The 17980-nt window shown below is 43.8% G+C and overlaps 2 protein-coding genes and 1 long non-coding RNA gene across 3 annotated transcripts; 1 reads left to right on the top strand and 2 right to left on the bottom strand.

Annotated features, from left to right (window-relative positions):
• Nucleotides 1-6908: 6908 nt before the first annotated feature.
• LOC133896448 (uncharacterized) lies at nt 6909-8052 on the bottom strand. The gene is made up of 3 exons (XR_009905763.1): nt 7497-8052; nt 7311-7433; nt 6909-7237 (listed from the first exon to the last, which is right to left on the bottom strand). It is a non-coding gene; the product is annotated as an uncharacterized LOC133896448 (long non-coding RNA).
• Nucleotides 8053-9495: 1443 nt separating this feature from the next.
• Nucleotides 9496-11395, top strand: LOC133896454 (2-methylene-furan-3-one reductase-like). Its single transcript, XM_062337063.1, has 4 exons — nt 9496-10153; nt 10266-10589; nt 10700-10859; nt 10946-11395. The coding sequence occupies exons 1-4, from the start codon at nt 9725-9727 to the stop codon at nt 11209-11211; spliced, it is 1179 nt and encodes a 392-aa protein (XP_062193047.1). The 5' UTR covers nt 9496-9724; the 3' UTR covers nt 11212-11395.
• On the bottom strand, nt 11253-15798 carry LOC133896453 (phosphoglucan phosphatase LSF1, chloroplastic-like). Its single transcript, XM_062337061.1, has 10 exons — nt 15354-15798; nt 15158-15267; nt 14034-14487; nt 13795-13866; nt 13557-13678; nt 12541-12756; nt 12341-12449; nt 12081-12193; nt 11761-11908; nt 11253-11595 (listed from the first exon to the last, which is right to left on the bottom strand). Exons 1-10 carry the CDS (start codon nt 15684-15686, stop codon nt 11473-11475), a joined length of 1800 nt encoding a protein of 599 aa, XP_062193045.1. The 5' UTR covers nt 15687-15798; the 3' UTR covers nt 11253-11472.
• Between the last annotated feature and the right edge of the window lie 2182 nt (nt 15799-17980).

The raw sequence follows: 17980 nt of genomic DNA, 5'->3' as shown, positions 1-17980 counted from the left end.
TAACGGCAGCACCAACTATATCATCAAGGCTACAAGGATAAGGATTCATCAATAAGTCAAGGTGGAGATAATGTATCAACATAGGTTCTACCCATATCAACCTGGTACTGGATTCAACGCATGCAAACATACGTAAAGCATAATTTATCAATTTTAGACTCCATTTAATTTGATCAAGGGTGCAGTATGCTTAAATGCTTACCTTGCTGCTCTGCGGTTTGCCCGATACTTCCTGAACAGAACTCGCAGAAGTGGTGTACCTCGATGTCGCCCTCGAACACACTCGCGTCACAGTCCGGACCTTCGTTCACTACTGAAGAACGCATGCAATGATGAGGATGAATGACGTGCAATGACAGATGCTCCATAGTGTATGGCAATAGTGGAGATGTAATGCATTATGCCGTGAGATTAAAACCTCAAGATTTTCTTCACTTGGATTATTGTTAATTATCTAACATTTTATTGATTTATTAAGCTTAACCCAAGCTTAACCCTAAATAGAAAGGTAACTATGTTTAACATGAGTGTGAGCATTTTTACTGAACACGGTATAAATTAACCAGATTAACAAAATTGATTTCAACAATTTTAGAGTTACTAGTATTTAGTTATGAATTAATGAAGCTTAAACATATTTCATTAAACCATTAAATCTTGGCACATAATACATGATTACTAGTATTTTTAATATGATAAAAAGAAAACATTATCTATGCTGCAAACACAACTTTAATAAAATATTTCTAACAGCCAAGTTCATGAACTAAATAAGAAAATTTTCAAAGCACATAAGAGCATACACAACATAATCGAAAATCAAGTAGCATAGGCAAATTTAGCAGTTCCCTATTCCCAATGGCCAAATTAAAATAAATAAATGAATACAACTCCACGTTTTAATGCTTAGCAACCTGTTGAAGCTAACAACAAAGGAAGGTTCAAAGTTTCTTCTACACAAAAGTAGAACATAACTGGATATACCAATCAAGTGATCAGCAAGACAAATTCTAACAAAAAAAACAGCTAAAATATAGGACACAACAACAAATGTGAACTCACAGTAAGACTTAACAAATAATATATCCATGCCAGCAAAGAAGCATCTAACAGCAGTAGTCATAAGCAAGCAAAAAAACTTTTAAAGCACAAATGTGCATGCACAAAACACAAATAGTATCATGTCTATAATTCAGATAATTTAATGTCAACCATAAAACAACTATGCATACAGAAAAATAACTATATAATGTCAAAAAAACACAGCATGCTTCATCTCTGCAGAAAAGTAAAACTCATCATACCATACAGATACATGCTATGGGTTTTGAACAAAATGAACGAAGAAAAAAAGGGTCTAAATGGTAACACTCACCTGAAATGGACCCTCAATGAAAAACTGTAGATTTGCGTCATGGTGTCATGAGCCAAGGATGGTCAATTGAAACACATACACCTACACACAAAAATACACAGAGAATAGATGGTCCATTAGCCGAAAGGTTGGTCGATTGTTACATATAGGCACCTATGCACAAACACACAAAATGGTACAAACGAACAAGAACAAAAAAATTGTGGGGAAATTGCATATTCTATTCCACTAAATGGCACCTTGAACCAACACTTCCCCCAAACCCTAACCCCTAGAATCCCAGCAAAAACATATCAAAATCTAAACACACACACTCCAAAAGACTTGAAATCTGCAAAACTTCCAATCAAACCCTAACCAGGACTAAATAACCCTAAAAAAGAAAGAAAAAAAGAAAAATATGGACTCAAAACAACAAAAATGGGCACGACGGACCTTCGATAGCCTATGATTTCTACGGATCTACTGACCTTCGATGCAGAGGAAGGAGAGAAGTGGGGTGAAGCGAAGGGGAGAGCTGCATCGCCACCACACCATTCTGGAGAACAGCTTTGTCGCATTCAAGAAAAAGGAGAGAGAAGCGTTGTGCTGTTAGAGTGAGACACGAAAAAAAAGGCAAGAGAGAGTGAGCGTGCGCAAATCAAGGTTGAATTTTAAAATGCCTCCTCCGCACAATGGTGTCTTATTGGGTTGGCGCGGTCCGAATACCTGTTAAGAACGAAAATCGATAAGCTATTAATCAGATAGGTTACGTTTTTCAAAGCAAATCAGACAACTACAAATTTGACAGATTTCCAATCAATAAATCTGTCAACAAATAAATAGCAAAATTATTTTTTTATATGTAGTATTGTCTGCAGTATTCTCCAATCTCAGTCCAACCCAGGCTGGCAAGCACACGCGCACGCGGCCATTCATCCAGTCCGGCAGTCCCATAACCCAGTCTTCGGTCTCCCACGGGCCAAGGCCCATTCGGCCATTCGGCCATTCCTCACGTGAGTTTGTGACTTGCCCTGCCCTGATGACTGTTGCTGCCCCGTGCCCACGACCATGACCTGATGGGCGATGGCTGAATCGGCAAGGGCGCAAGCGCAAGGGCTGAAGTGCGGCGGTGGCGAGATGGCGTGCATCGGCGCCATGAGCCAGGCGCGCGTCGGCGGTCGAGCGAACTCAGTGAGGAAGGGCGGCAGAACTGGTACATTTGATTACCTGAACTTCCGAGGTTAATTCAATAATTTGTGTTGCTAAGCTAAGGTTGTCAGGACGTCAGGTTGTGTTCATGTGTTGCACTTGCTCAGTTGACACCTGAGAGTTGCTGAACTTCTGAGTTCTGAAGTTGTGTTGAGGCTTTGTTCTGAAGCGAGATCAGAAGTGAAGTTCCGTGCCTCGTTCTCATCTTTGTTAGTCTCCTCACTTCGTATCCTTCTTGTGTTCAGAAGGGAAATCATTGTCTCCTGCCCTTGAAAAAAAAACATTTTTTTTCCGAATTTAACAATTAAAACTACGTATCAGTTATGCAAAAGAATCTTTTTCGGCTACCGAGAACGGTGTTACATGCACTCCATCCATGTGTGCTTCTGAACCTACAAATCTCGCTGTGCTGGGCTCGGAATATCCATTACGCATTGCTTGCTCAGGAATTTTTTTAAATAATCTTTTTTTGCCTTTTTGCAGAAATAAAATGCGATTCCAAAAAAATCAGAAATAATCATCTATCATGCCACCACAGCTCTACAAGTAGCTCCACCCAAGCCCATCTCGTCGTGACCTGACAGACATTGACACGGCCATAACTCGTGACCCACGGCCCACGTGGCCACGCATAGTAGCCTATGCGCCCTAGAGACAAGAGTGATGACCGCGTGCATTAGTATGTCGGTTCCTAAGAGGTCGAGACCGTGTGCGTGACAACGTGATGATCGTGTGCGTGACGGGCCACGATCTGACTTACAATCCACTTGACCCATCGACCGTGAGATGGAGGACGGCAACGCGAGAGCTTGAGCAGGTGGTGGAGGCACCCTGTTGAATAGTTGGCGGGTGTTTGCCCGTGGAGGAAGGAGTTGAGCGTGATGCGGTTGCAGGAGTGGGCGTAGGTGGTGCAGATGGTGTGTATGATGCTGGAATCTCTGTCAGAGATGGGGACGAACGTGGTCGAGGAGGTGGCTGTGAATGTAGATGCAGACGCGGGGTGGACATTGGCACGATGGCGATGGGTGCGGGCGAGTTGTCGGTGGATGCAGACGTGGCGTCTTCACTGGTTGCTTCGATCAGCGGCTCGGGCTCCTCCTTCTCCACCTCCGGCTTCACGAGTCTGGCAGCTTGCAACGTTGTCGTCAGCCCAGCTACGGCCTCGCTCAACTGGTTCAGAATCCAACCTCGCTCCGCAAGCTACTCCAACAATGCTGCACATGGGTCTTCACACACCTTCTCGATATTGCCGATTCCATGAATTGAACGACTCTGATATCAATTGTCATAATCTCAGTTGATCCAAGCACATAAGAACATTCAAATCACCCAGATCAATCCAACCGAATACATATATAGCTAGCTTAAGAGTTCAACTAGTTCACGGATATAAATTGATGAAGGAATAGAGGCATAGAATGGAAAGAAGCAATCTAGTTTGAGATAGGAGAGAAGGAGATAGGGAATGGAGAAAGCAGCAAGGAGAGGATTGGAGCTGGAGGTATAAGGAGTCTATTCTGTAAATGTTCTTCGATGCCTTCCGTTCGGCTAGACGATGTCTTTGAATGCTTACAGGCGAGTTGCCTCAGGGTCCCACAGTCCAGCCCAAAGGTGTAGCCCGACGTGCACCACAAAACTCACGGATTTGTGACACGAGGACCATAAAACCCAGGGTTATTTGAAATCTACTACTATTTGATGTATCATGTGTCACGTGTAATGTCCGAAGACCTAACCTCTGGTTAAGAAATCGAGGACCCAAAAGTTTAGTGAAGGCCTACTTTATTCTGTCAGACTCACACCGCACCGTTACAGTCTTAGACCATCTCCAACAGCTACCTCAAATCTTTATCCTCAAAATACTATTACAGCATCCCCTATCACTATTACAGCATCCTCTATCCCTAATACTGTAGCAGTACTGTATCACTGGATAGAGGATCTGTTGGAGATGGATTTCTAGTGCTACAGTATACCGCAAAACACTGTAGCACTAGAATCCTCAAATTTGGAGACCCCGTTGGAGATGGCCTTACAGAAACAAATCCACCCGTTGGGTACTGTAAGGCCGTCAGTAAATATTTCTTTTACGGCCTGGCATCGATACAGTTACAAGCCTTTTCAGGGCTCGATTTCAGTCTTTTCAGGGCATTAACCAACAGGAAAGCATCCGTTTTAAAGGGCTCCTGCCTTTTGTTCAAACGATCTCTCGGCCCAGACCTACTTGACCCACGGAGCCGAGGCCAGGATTGTGTGCGTTTGGATCGTTCAGCGGGCCGTATCTACACGAGTGGGGTCATGGGCCATCCCCATCGACACCAGACGCGGACGCTTGGAGACTGGAGACACGAGTTTTTTCATTTTTATAATTTTTTAATTAAAAATTTAAATAAATAGATTCTTCATTGCAATAATTGCAAAACTAGCACCTGCAGCCCTCAGTAAGGAATCCTTACCGCCCTTTGAGAGGGCGGGTGGTCTAACCGCTCTCTGAGAGGGCGGCAAGGGGGCTAACTGCCCTCTCAGAGGGTGGGTAGGGTCTCCCGTCCAATGAGAGGACGGGTACATTTCCAACCATCCTCCCAATGGATGGGTAGGCTATTTTTTAAAAAAGTTGCAAAATTTACTGCAAAACGTTGCTCAATATTTGAAATTGGTTTTTTTTTGCAAAATTTGGAATTAAAATGGTTAAAAAGTGACCAAAACGGCATATTGGGGAAGCGAGATTTTGGAGTAGTTTACATATTGTTCGGAGGATAAAAATCAATATTTGTGAACAAATTATATATGTGAAGCACTCGCAGCATATTACGCGGCAATGAGGTTACAAACGGCGACAAACATAAAATTATACATATGGTGGAAAATATTATATGAGACTATAACCACGACGACACGACAAAAAAAAGTGGCATGTACGGTTTGCACAAAAACCTACTTAATAGTGCGCCACTCCTAATCATAACATGCCTTAGAGAGTGAAAACATGTCGGATTATATTAGATACTCTCTAATAAGTGCACTTAGGATATTTGCCCTTTCGTAGGGTATCGGGACCTGCCGCCTTAGCGCGACAGGCCCTCTCCCGCTTCCTTACCCTCTCAGCTTCTCGAGCCTAAGCGACGGTATGGTCCTGCATTGCCTTCCTCATACGCTCTTCTTCCTGCCGCTTCAGGCGTAGTTCCTCTTGTTGTTGCTCGTATTCCCGGCGTGTGAAAGCTTCCCTCCACCACCGCATGGTCATGTCGACCCACCGCTTCTGATCTTTATTTTGCTCAATGTCAAGTCATTGAATAAAGTCACAGATCGGTGGAGGGGACTGGACAAATAGGGCAAGATGAGAGATTAGTGAAACAGGGTGTGAAATTGGGAAATATGTGGCTGATCTTTATTGTTATACCGGTGGAATCTTTATTGTTATACCGGTGGATACTCATACGGTTCATGTTGAGGCTTGTCGTATTGGTAGTGGACACACATGAAGAAACGCAACCCATAGGTGTATGAGATATCCTAGGATTCGCAAAGCTTACAACGGTCACCACATAAGCACATCTGTGGTTCGACCCCCTGAGGGATGAAAATCCCCCAATATTTCTTGAGTGGGCTTGATAGAGCTGAGAAAGATATTGCAGTTGAGAGAACTGAGAAATGAGTGGTGTATCCATGTATGAAGCTTGGGTTATTTATGGTAGAGGAAGGCAGGAGCATTGGATTCTCTCTTGAAGAAAGGAGTGGGTGGAAGGGCTTAGAGGGGGACAGGAGCATTGGATTCCCTCTTGAAGAATGGAAAAATTGTGGCATTGATGCTGGACAGAGATTCCATGTGTCAGGCTACATGTGTTATCATTTAATTTTTGGTAAAATCTATCCCGTGTTGTCACTTCTTGTCTATAGCCTGTGCAAGGACAAATGTGTTGTTATTTCATGGTTAAATTTGAGTGGTGCGGTCAATTCGTGCCTGCAGATTACACCAGGAAAGAGGTAATGTCGTTTAATGGTTAAAGTTCAGTTGTGTGGTCACTTCGTGACTAAAGTTAGACTCCCGATAGAGTTTTCGAGTAGTCACTTTGTGTATAAGTAGCTTTGTAAGAAATATTTTTCTATATCTGTCGTGAACGGTTCGTACATGGCCGAGGACGATAGAAAGTAGTGTGTGGTCACGTTGGATTAAGAAATGCAACTAGCGTGCAATCACATTAGAATAAGAAATGCAGTTACGACATGGTAAGTGGACCATAAAGATTACACACGTCCGAATATGTAAGAATAAATCACGAATCGAATATGCATATGTAAGTTACAAAAATAAATGTATAATCCTACTGCTGTCTCCCCCGCTACCATCGGCCGTTCCCCCATCATGGTCCGCTACTGCTGCCGCTGGTTGGCCCTCACGTGGCCCCTAGAGTAGGTCAGGGGGGTCGGGTGGACCGACCTGTCTGGTAGGCCTAGTAGGGAACACCGGTGTCGAGGCCTCCTCCTGGGTGTGTTGTGTCCGAAGTGGAGCACTGGGTACCTGGGACTGCTGGAGGATGTCGTAGTCTGGTGTGCCCCCGAAGAAATCCCGCACGAGGTTGAACGGGGGGTCTGGCTCAGGCTCATCCTCCTGACTCGAGTATGAAGACTGAGAAGGATCCGCGGGCGTCCATGTGTACTGGCTGGAGGGGCCTACGAACAGATGAATATATTAGATATGGAAAATGTGGAAATGAAAGTAGTTGTACAAAATGCACTATTGTACCTATGTGGTATGCCGGTGCAGTAGCATATGGTCAAGCGTGCGTGCCGTAGTAGGGGTCGAACGGTGGTGGTGGGATCGGTCGCGATGCAGCTGAAGATGGCCCGGCCTCATCACCGAAATAATCTGTGGACAATATTAGATGTACTATTGAATATATTGAATACGGTAATATAGTGTCACCAGTACCTGAGTAGCCTGTGAGTGGTGAGGGTGTCGGCACTGGGCTCGTTCTCATGATACTCCCACGGTGCCCGATCAGCCTCACTAACTACCAGCTTTGAAAATTTCTGATCCCTCCACTCTGCAGGAACTGGAGCATTACCCTCCTCGTCAGATGAATCCTCATCGGCAACGGCTTCCTCCAGCTCTTGATCCTCCAACTCTATCTCTTCAATTATGCTAGGGATATGCTCCCCCTCATCGGCAACACCCATCGGTTGCATCTCAGGAATATCCCCAACATCTGCCCTAACCCCGACACTTACCGGGTCTAATTCATCTGCCACTGCCTCACTTGGTCCCGTTACTGCCTCCGCAGAGTTTATCTCTGTTTAATCCTTCTGGTACGCCTCAGCTAACAAAATCAGAGGCAGCCCATGTTCACATGATATATCTACATATTGCCTCCAAGTAGATGTGGCTTCGATCGGGACAAGCTCGCCAAAGTATCCCTAACTAGCACGGCTAAGAACAGCTTTCAGCTTAAGATCATGTTGCTGCGGATCCAATTGAAAAAACCACATCAGCCACTTGCACACACCCACAATGGTCCTCTCATTAGCTTTACTAAGACCCTTGACGACATAACAAAATCCAGACAGATCTACACCGTTAGGACCATAACTAATTTCACCCTCACCATAATATATCTGAAAAAATAATTTATCTGTCATCCCTAGAAACATCCGCAAATATAACCAATGTTAAGACCGGTAAACTATATTTCTGATTATCAAAACTAAAAAAATTACCGACACCGATTAATACCTAACAATAGGTTCTTCAATAATACCCCTAACCAAACTAACCTACAATTATTACTCTGTACAATCTACATATTCAAAACTACTATAGTAAAAATACTACTATGTATTTAATAACTATCCTACCATATCAAAATTAATATTAACAATATACTAGCATTTTCTAAACTTTAAACCCTAGGTCATACAGTGCTAAACCCTATGTCATACAGTACTACCATAACCAAACTAACCTACAATTATTACTCTGTACAGTCTACATATTCGAAACTACTATACTAAAAATACTACTATGTATTTAATGACTATCCTACCATGTCGTAATTAATATTGATAATATTATAATAAATACAATATTTTCTAAACCCTAAACTCTAGTCATACCGCTAAACCCTAGATCATACAGTGCTAAACCCTATGTCATACAATACTACCCTAACCAAACTAACCTACAATTATTACTCTGTACAATCTACATATTTGAAACTACCATACTACAAATACTACTATGTATTTAATTGCTATCCTACCACGTCGTAATTAATATTGACAATATTATACTAAATACAGTATTTTCTAAACTATAAACCCTAGATCATACATGTCTAAACCCTATGTCATACGGTGCTACTTTACTTATTAACAATAATATAAGTATAAAAAGAAATTACCGGAAAATACTCTTCAAATCCACAGATAAAAACAGCAAAGCTTCGCCGCGCTCTCTTCCTCTCCTATCTTCTTTAGACTTTTCTCTTTTTTCAGATTAAAATAAAGATTTATTCTCATTTTTCACCCTTTTTATAGAGAAGAGAAGAGGGGGACACGCGGGACTGGCTCCTTACCGCCCCTTGAGAGGGCGGCAAGGGATCTAACCGCACTCTCAGGGGCGGTAAGAGGGGCGGGCAGACGGGAAGCCCCTACCCGCTCTCTGAGAGGGTGGTTAGACCCCTTACCGTCCTCTCAGAGAGCGGTTAGGCCACATGCTCTCTCAGGGGACGGTAGACGACTACTTATACAATTCTTGTCACGATGAATCTATTTATTTAAATTTTTAATTGAAAAAATATAAAAATAAAAAAATTCTGGAGACACGACGCGACGTCACCGCCGAAGGAGAGAAGGAAAAAAAAAGGCATTCGAAGCTCCTGGACCGGTGCACAAACACGCGGATCTGGACCAGATTCACTCGCCCGTCCCGCCACCGCGTGCGATGAGCATCTCCCCCAGAGGCCAGAGCGTTCCCCGCCACTCCAAACCGCCACCAACGGATAACACCACTCGGCAAGCTGCGAACTACACACAGTCACACACTCACACTGACACACACCCCAAAGCAGCAGCAGCAGCAGCAGCGAGGCAAAGCTCCATCCTTTTCTCCTCCGATCCGTTTCAGCAAAGGCGCGGGATCCCGTAACATCACCAGCAAAGATGCAAGCGTCCTTCCTCTCCTCCTCGATCCCAGCTACTCCCTGCACCAGGTCGTTCTTGCCGCAGCCTCAGGCTTCCGTGAAACTTCTCCTCCCTCCGGCGCCGGGGCTAGTGAAACTAGGCGGCGCTGCTGCGGCAGCCGCCGTGGCGAGGAGAGCCACGGAGGTAGGCCGGCCAGGGCGGTGCGTGGCGGCGTCCGCGTCATCGTCCCCGGCCACGGCCGCAGCGGCGACGGAGGTGCCCTCTGAGATGAAGGCGTGGATGTACGACACCTACGGGGACGCTAGCGTGCTCAGGCTCGACGGCGCCGTGGCGGTGCCGGCCGTCGGGGAGGACCAGGTGCTCGTGAAGGTCGCCGCCGCCGCGCTTAACCCCGTCGACTCCAAGCGCCGGGCCGGCAAGTTCCAGGCCACCGACTCACCTCTCCCTGTAAGCTCTCCTCGTTTCTTCTTGCAGCACTCCATTTCTTAACTTCTTTCCTTCCATCCGATCGAATCGTTCATCAATTTTGACCGACTGAAATAAAATTATTGATGCGCAGACCGTACCGGGGTACGACGTCGCCGGCGTCGTGGTGAAGGTGGGCAGCCAGGTCAAGAACTTCAAACAAGGGGACGAGGTGTATGGCATGATCAGCGAGAAGCCCCTGGAGAGGCCGAAGCAGTCCGGCTCGCTGGCGGAGTACACCGCCGTCGAGGAGAAGCTGCTTGCGCTCAAGCCCAAGGGCCTCGACTTCGCGCAGGCTGCCTGCCTGCCGCTCGCCGTCGAGACCGCCAACGAGGGCTTGGAGCGGGCGGGCTTCTCCGCTGGCAAGTCCATCCTCGTCCTCGGTGGCGCCGGCGGGGTCGGCTCCCTTAGCATCCAGGTCGGACATTGCTCAACTGCCCACTGGCTGATTGAATTTCAGCTCTGCCGTAGTTGGGTACTGAACTGAACTTTCTGACACGATGTTGCGCTTAATCATGTGCAATGAAGCTGGCAAAGCAAGTCTACGGCGCGTCCAAGGTGGCCGCAACGGCCAGCACCAAGAAGCTCGAGCTCCTGAAGAGCCTGGGCGCCGATGTCGCCATCGACTACATCAAGGAGAACTTCGAAGACCTGCCGGAGAAGTACGACGTCGTCTTCGACGCAGTAGGTAAGATCACCGTCGAAAGGCCGGCACAATCTGATGTCGTCTGTAATCCTCAGCTGAGGCGATATGCTCTCTGTTTCGGATTCCAGGTCAGGGCGACAAGGCCGTCAAGGTGGTGAAGGAAGGAGGCAGTGTGGTGGTCCTCACCGGCGCCGTCACCCCTCCAGGGTTCCGGTTCGTGGTCACCTCCAATGGCTCCGTCTTGGAGAAGCTCAACCCTTACCTAGAGTCCGGGAAGGTGAAGCCGGTCCTCGATCCGAAGGGACAGTTCCCCTTCTCGCAGGTTGTGGAGGCATTCTCCTACCTTGAGACCGGGAGAGCTACCGGCAAAGTAGTCATCTCTCCCATCCCATGACTCCATTAGAGCTGTAAATTGCAGAGTTTGTTCGCTGGCCATTTGAGAGCCTGTCTAAAACGATGTTTATTTCAGGTACAGTTGTAGAATTACAGAAGTTGTACATTGTGATGATTGCTGAACCACTTATGGACGCCTCATTTATGTGTGAACGGGCACATACAGTAAGGTCCCTTTGTTGTTACATGAGTTTTCTGTAACTACGAAATTGCTGATCCTCGATGACCATTTGTCTGGTTCAACTGGGAAGGGATGACATGTCTACTGCTTGGGGGACAATCTGATTGGGCAGATTGCAAATGCCATGAGGCGCGCTGCAAAAGCCAATGAAAACCTCTCGTCCTCGGTTAGCGCCCTTTCTATTACCTTGACAACAGTTGGGTCCTGCCATGAGAGATGCCAACATATTATAGGTTCTAGACTACTACCTTCAAAAAGTCGTATATGGTTCAATGACGGAATGAAACTAAGAGAGAATGTGCATACAAACAGGCAGGTGGCATAGATATAAGTTCAATCGAAGCCACTGAAGACAGTGGGTTTACATACCCTTATATGTAGTTGGCTAGGAGCAGGGCGAATCCTAGCAATGCCACCTACTCTGATCACATTGTTGACGTTCCCATGTTCATCTGTTTCTGTCGGCAATGAAGTCGAGTGCCTCCACTGCCCCCCAACTATGAACTTGTAATAGTATCTGAATGAGTTCGGGGTTAGTGTCAGTTAACTCCATAACCATCAGCAGCGAAGAGAAGGTCTGACAGGATACACAGATGCCATTCCTAATTTCCTCGGGCACAAATTCCAAGGAACAAAAGAATCTTACTTATTACTAAATTTCAAGAAAGATCAAAGAAGTGGCAACTTACTTTCCATGTCGAAGTCGAACTTCAGCCTCGTATCTTGACCCACCCTTGTGGATGCACTTTGTTTTGTCTTTCCAGTTACTTGTAAAATCTCCAACCAATTCGACATCCTCTCCCTGGAGCAATTTGTCAAATTCAAGTCAACCCCCTCAGGTTATAGATTGTCAAGATCATACAATGAAGTCTCACACCGAATTGAACAAATGACTTTTCATGCCACATACTCCCTGTTCAGTGACACATTTTGTATAGAAGGAACTTACCTCCCGACCACTATTCCAAACAAAACATACTGAATGTGTGGGACTGCCATCGTGCTTTCCATTTTCAACTAACGCAATAAGATCCCAAGTTGCCCAAACAATTGCAGCTCTGCATGTTTAATCAAATCTTTAGATCCCAAACCAGTAGTCATAACAGCAACAGTGACCATCGTAATATAACTTTTTTGAACCATAATTACCTGTCAGGTCTACAAGAGTGCAAACCAGTGATGAACTTGTGAGCAATATGTAGAGGTGTATCTTGAACCCAGTGTAAATATGAAATCACACATGCAGGTGATCTATCATATCCAGTGGTACATGTCACATATATACGGTAGTTCTTCCTTATCAGGCGCAATAGAAGACCAACACAGAAAGGAAGCTTCTTCCTAAGGTCCATGGAATCAACCTCTCTGAAAAAAATTCAACATTTATAATTTAAGGACTGTCAGGTTGCAGTAAGGTTGGCAAACCTCTCACATCTACAGACCAAGAAAGATTTTCACCAAAATTTAATAGCGCTCCTTCTTTTTGTTTTCAAATACTCCCTCCAGTCCAAAATAAGTGTCATTTTGGGTTGTGTGTAATCAACTGTTTCAAACTTTGGCTATAAATTACTTTTTATGTATTGAGTTTGGATACTAAAAAATGACACGGGTAGATTTGTCTTGAAAAGTACTTCCATAATAATATATTTTTGCTATGTTTTATCAATATATTACAACAAAAAGTAATAGTCAAAGTTATATTTTGGGGACCGTGTCAATGTCCAAAATGACACTTATTTCGGGCTGGAGCGAGTAACAACTAAGGTGAAGCAGGATGATCTTGCAAGCTTGTTACCACAAGTATGTCCTTAACCTTAACAGACTAATAACACGCACAGTGCCAACAACATTAATTTGAACCCCAAAAAGCAGTACATAACAGGATAACACTGAATATCAAGTATTATAGTGGGCAAAATATCACCTAGATCGTTGTATAAATAAATATTGATCCGCACCTATGAAAAACTCTATGGTCTCGTTCAGCAATCAAACCATATTTACTTGAACTAGACACTAAGAGCACATAAAAGATTTCCTAAGAAAACTGCTGCAATAATTCAGAGAAACAATACAACAACATCTAATTCAATATAACTATTGTGGAGACCAAGAATCAAACATCTTAACCTTTCATCTTTGAAACAGAGGAAATGACAGCGTACCGTATAGGATAATTAACCATCAAAATGTTATTCTCGCGACAAGAATTGTTGATCGCCTCAGAATTGATTCCCCAATTAATGCGCTCACTTTCACTTTGGAAATTCAGAACAGCAGTGATACCCTGAAGTCTTTTGAAGTATCAGAAACTTAACTGAATTATAAAGAAAAAGAAAGCATAAATGCAACAATTCAAAGGCAATCTGATAAATCTGCTCACTGCATGTGTTAGAAGCCTACCACAGTTTCTGATAACATCTTCACATCTCTCTCTGTTTGTATGCATGACCCAACAAATATTTGTTCAGTAATCTGTTAAAAATAAAAATATGTCAAACAAATGCCATGGTTATAGATACTCGTTGATAAAGTGATCCTGAACTCCTGAAACTGAAATCATATTGACACACCTTTCATAAAGGTACATATCATGTATTTATAAGAAAATAACATGAGCAAACAGAAGCAGTCCTCCCTACCTTGCTGTATTGCATACCAAGTGAATGATTGTAGTACAGTTCCCCTTTAGCACGGTCTAGTGCTTTAATGTATTCCTCCAAAGGAAAGCTGCCATGCGCCCATTCAGCGTCTACATCATCCTCATCAGAATATAAACCGACTATCTCACTTATGCGATTCACAAGGTTCGTACTGCTCTGATTTAGTCCACCTTTCTCACTAGACAAAAGTGCCCATCCTTGAGAACTTAGCAGCCTTGGGGAAAATATAGCAAAACCAGATTTCCCATTCCCCACAGAAGACTCATTCAGTTTTGTGGACAATAGAGCACTATTCCAGGAAGCAATAGGAACCCGCCCTCTGTTAAATAGGATGTGGAAATCTTCATTTTGATGTAACTGATGGATCGGAAAAGGAGCAAATGGTCTCTCAAGGACAAGGCTGCATGGTCCTGACTTGTCACTCAGCGCAATCCTGAATACAAGTTAAAGAGAACATATAAAAAAAAGCGTAATTTATGCAGTAGTTCCATCCAACATTCTTCAGTTTGGTAGGGAAATAAAACATGTTCGTGAAATTCTCTAGACCAAGGATGTCCTGAGCTAAGCTCATCTCATGATGTTGTCGCAATAGTTTAACAAAGGGTGCTGAACTTCTGATGTCTTGACTTGAGGGAGGTGATCCAATGGTAACCGTAAAATAGTTAAGGAAAGGCAACACTTTATCAAGCAATTAATCAGGGTTAGATTTAAAATCACCCACTGCTACAATACTAACCATGCTATAAGGATTTGTGCATTGCAGCACTGCAATGTACCATGAAATTTTTACAATAACTAACGAAACATTTCAACTGAACCATTCAAACAGCATCTTAAAATTACTAAGCTTTCGGGCAATGTCCAGAAACTATCAGTTCGAAGTACATTTTGTGGCCTGATTGGCGAACATGGGAATTTCACTTAGACAGTTAAATTTTACGAAATTTTAGGGCATAGTAGTTCCAAGTTCAAAGGTAACAGACCAAAAAGAACACCTCCTATCATAAATAATCTTATATGACACTCTGACGGAAAACGATAGGGATCATTCAAAGGGGCAATTGTCTTCCAACTGTCGAAACGTAACATTACTAGTGCCGTACTCCGTGTCACCTAGGTCTTTGATGGTGCCGAGCCTTCCGCCGCCATGGGCAGACCCCGCCTTCTTGAGCGTGTCGCCGACCATGATGATCTTCGACTTCTCCGCGTTCCCCTGCCACACATGCAGCACCAACGAGTCACTCCCCGATCCCTCTCAGACGCGAAGCTCGGGGCTCGCGCCCGCCCGCGGCCACTTACCCCTTTCCTGAGCGAGTGGACGAAGACTCGGCCGTCGGCACCGAGCGCGAAACGGATGCCAAGGGGCCGGTCCACCGCGACCATGTACTCGTTGAGCCTCATCGGCCCCGCGGGCCCGCCCGACGCGTGATCATCCCTCCCTTCCACCGCCGCCGCAACGCTAAGCCTTGTCCTCGTCCTCCCCCACCCCCGCCCCCTCCTTGGCGAGCATGAGAACGAGGGAGCTCGGGACCGCAGGGCCGCCGATCTGGCGCCGCCACCGCCGCAGCATGGGGCGGCGGCGGTCGTGATGGTGAGGGCTGGTGTAGGGAGGAGGTGGAGGTGGGGCGCCATGGGCGCAGGATTGCGGGGTCGGGGTCGGCGGCGGAGAGGGAGGGGCACGGGTAAGTGGCGGCACGGGATCAGAGGAGTGGGATGGGAAGTGTGTGGAACGGAACTGCAAGGAGGAGGTGGGGCCGTGGGGGCGTTTGGGAGTTTGCGCGGGCACAGGGAGGAGTGGGGCCCACGCCGCGGTGCGTTTCGTCTTCAAGGCTTCATGCTCGGGCTTGTCTTTGTTGTGGCCCGCGACACCTGCTCCACGTGCCAGCAACTTTTTACGGTAATAATTATGACCTTATGTTATTTTAAAAAATTATAAATATTCAAAACTTTTTTATCATTAAATTTGTTATAAAATATACTGCATTAGTATTTTATACTTTTAAGTATTTAAAAAAATTATAAAAAATGTATAATCAAAATTGCTATAGTAAAAAAGTGACAAGTAAAAAACGGAGGTAGTAATTGTTTCCTCTCATGTTAACTGTATGTGCAATAGTGGAGAGACAGTTATTATTCATTATGTGTGTGTTTAGTTAGAAGATAAGTTTAGATAGGATAGGGTCATTTCTATTTTTCAAAATGGAATGATTTAATTTTATATTTGGTTGGATGGATAAGATGAGTCAGTTTTCTGTTTGATTTGTGGGATTAGAGTGGATAGGATGAGCTGTTTTCTATTTGGTTAGATGGATTGGATTGGATGAATTGTCACACCCCAAATTATGCACATTCATATTTATATGCATTTCATAAGCATTTGGATAAATTTGTGTATTTTTGAATTTGTTTGAATTCAAATCAAATTGAAAAGAGAGTATCAAAAGGAACTCATTTTTTCACTAAATAACTTAGGATTGGAATATTTTTATAAATTAGTACATCACATGAGAAGAATATTAGTAATTTTTTTAAGGAAATTATTTTCAGCATTAAAAATTGATAGAAGATATAAAAGTAGGCTTTTTAGAGAATTTTAATTAAATATTTGCTTAGACTTTTTTATTAAAATAATTAAAACGGATTACTATTGAATTCTACTTTAACTATAAAAATATTTAGAATTTTTAGACCACTTTTATACTTTTAGATAAAATTAAAAATTTAATAAAAAAACACCAACACACGTACATACAACACAGCCCACTCTCGCTAGCGAGCAGAGGAACATATCCTGGTCTTTTTTCTGGACCAGCTCGTCAGGTTTTAAAGGAATCTTGAATGACCCTGTTCACCCTTATCCATGAATCAAATAGCAAGCAAGTCCAAAAATCTGCACGAGGCGATTTCATATTTCCATCCACTCCTGTACGGTGAATCAAACACACCTAGACGATCCATGTTATCTACAGCTTAAAAAAACACCTTTTACAACGGAGAGTCCTTTAACCAATAAATTTGACCTAGTTTGACGTGCTACAGACTCTTTGTCAAGAGACCATTTTCTTCTCTCTATTTATGAACACTACTCCATATAAAAAAAATCATATGTGGCACACCTTACAAATAGCGGATGTCACCTTTTTTTTTAAGGTGGCCTAAAAATCGTGGGGTTTAAATCCCGGAGCCGATGACATTTGGCTTGTGTAGTTAAGCTACGGGGCGGATGCTGGTGTGTGAGTTTATTGTAATGATGAATATGTTGGATAAATTATTACTTTTAGATTTAATTTAATTTCTAAATATAATATAAGTAGGAACATATCTATTATCATTACATATTACATATGTTACAAGTGTCTATCTTAGACATATATCTCTAATATATTTTAAAACAAAAACAGTAAAAAAAACAGGCATGCTAAATATGATAGATCAAAGTGAACATACCTATCGACAATGTGAGATGCTGTGTCTCTGTAATAGTGATGCAGCAGACGACGGCAGATGTGACGTAAAGGAAGCAGACCGTGATGATGTAGAGAAAGCAGACAATAAACAGTTGCGACGAGTGCTTCTAAAAATCTTATTCTCTCTCTTCTGCTGTAGGATCCCAAGAGCGATGGGTTCTAGAGACCTTCTCTCTCATTCGTCGGTGAATACCGGCGCTATAGGATGGAGTAGACTATGTGCAATAACGCAACAGAGAGACGAGCAAAACCATAATTGCTTGTATAGTTTATAACGTCGCCCGATAGATATATATAGAGTGAGAATTACGTGGTAGAGACGTGTCATGATCAGATTTAATTACATGTTACGATTGGACTCGATTATGTGCCACGATTTCCATATATATCCATTTGACAAAAAAAAACTGCACAAGGAGGCGGCACATGTGCAAGCTACTAGATCTGATTTTATTGGAC

The sequence above is a fragment of the Phragmites australis genome, chromosome 16 (genome assembly GCF_958298935.1).
Source record: "Phragmites australis chromosome 16, lpPhrAust1.1, whole genome shotgun sequence".
In the NCBI taxonomy this organism is placed as follows: Eukaryota; Viridiplantae; Streptophyta; class Magnoliopsida; order Poales; family Poaceae; genus Phragmites; species Phragmites australis.
This window is presented reverse-complemented; position numbering and strand designations above follow the sequence as displayed.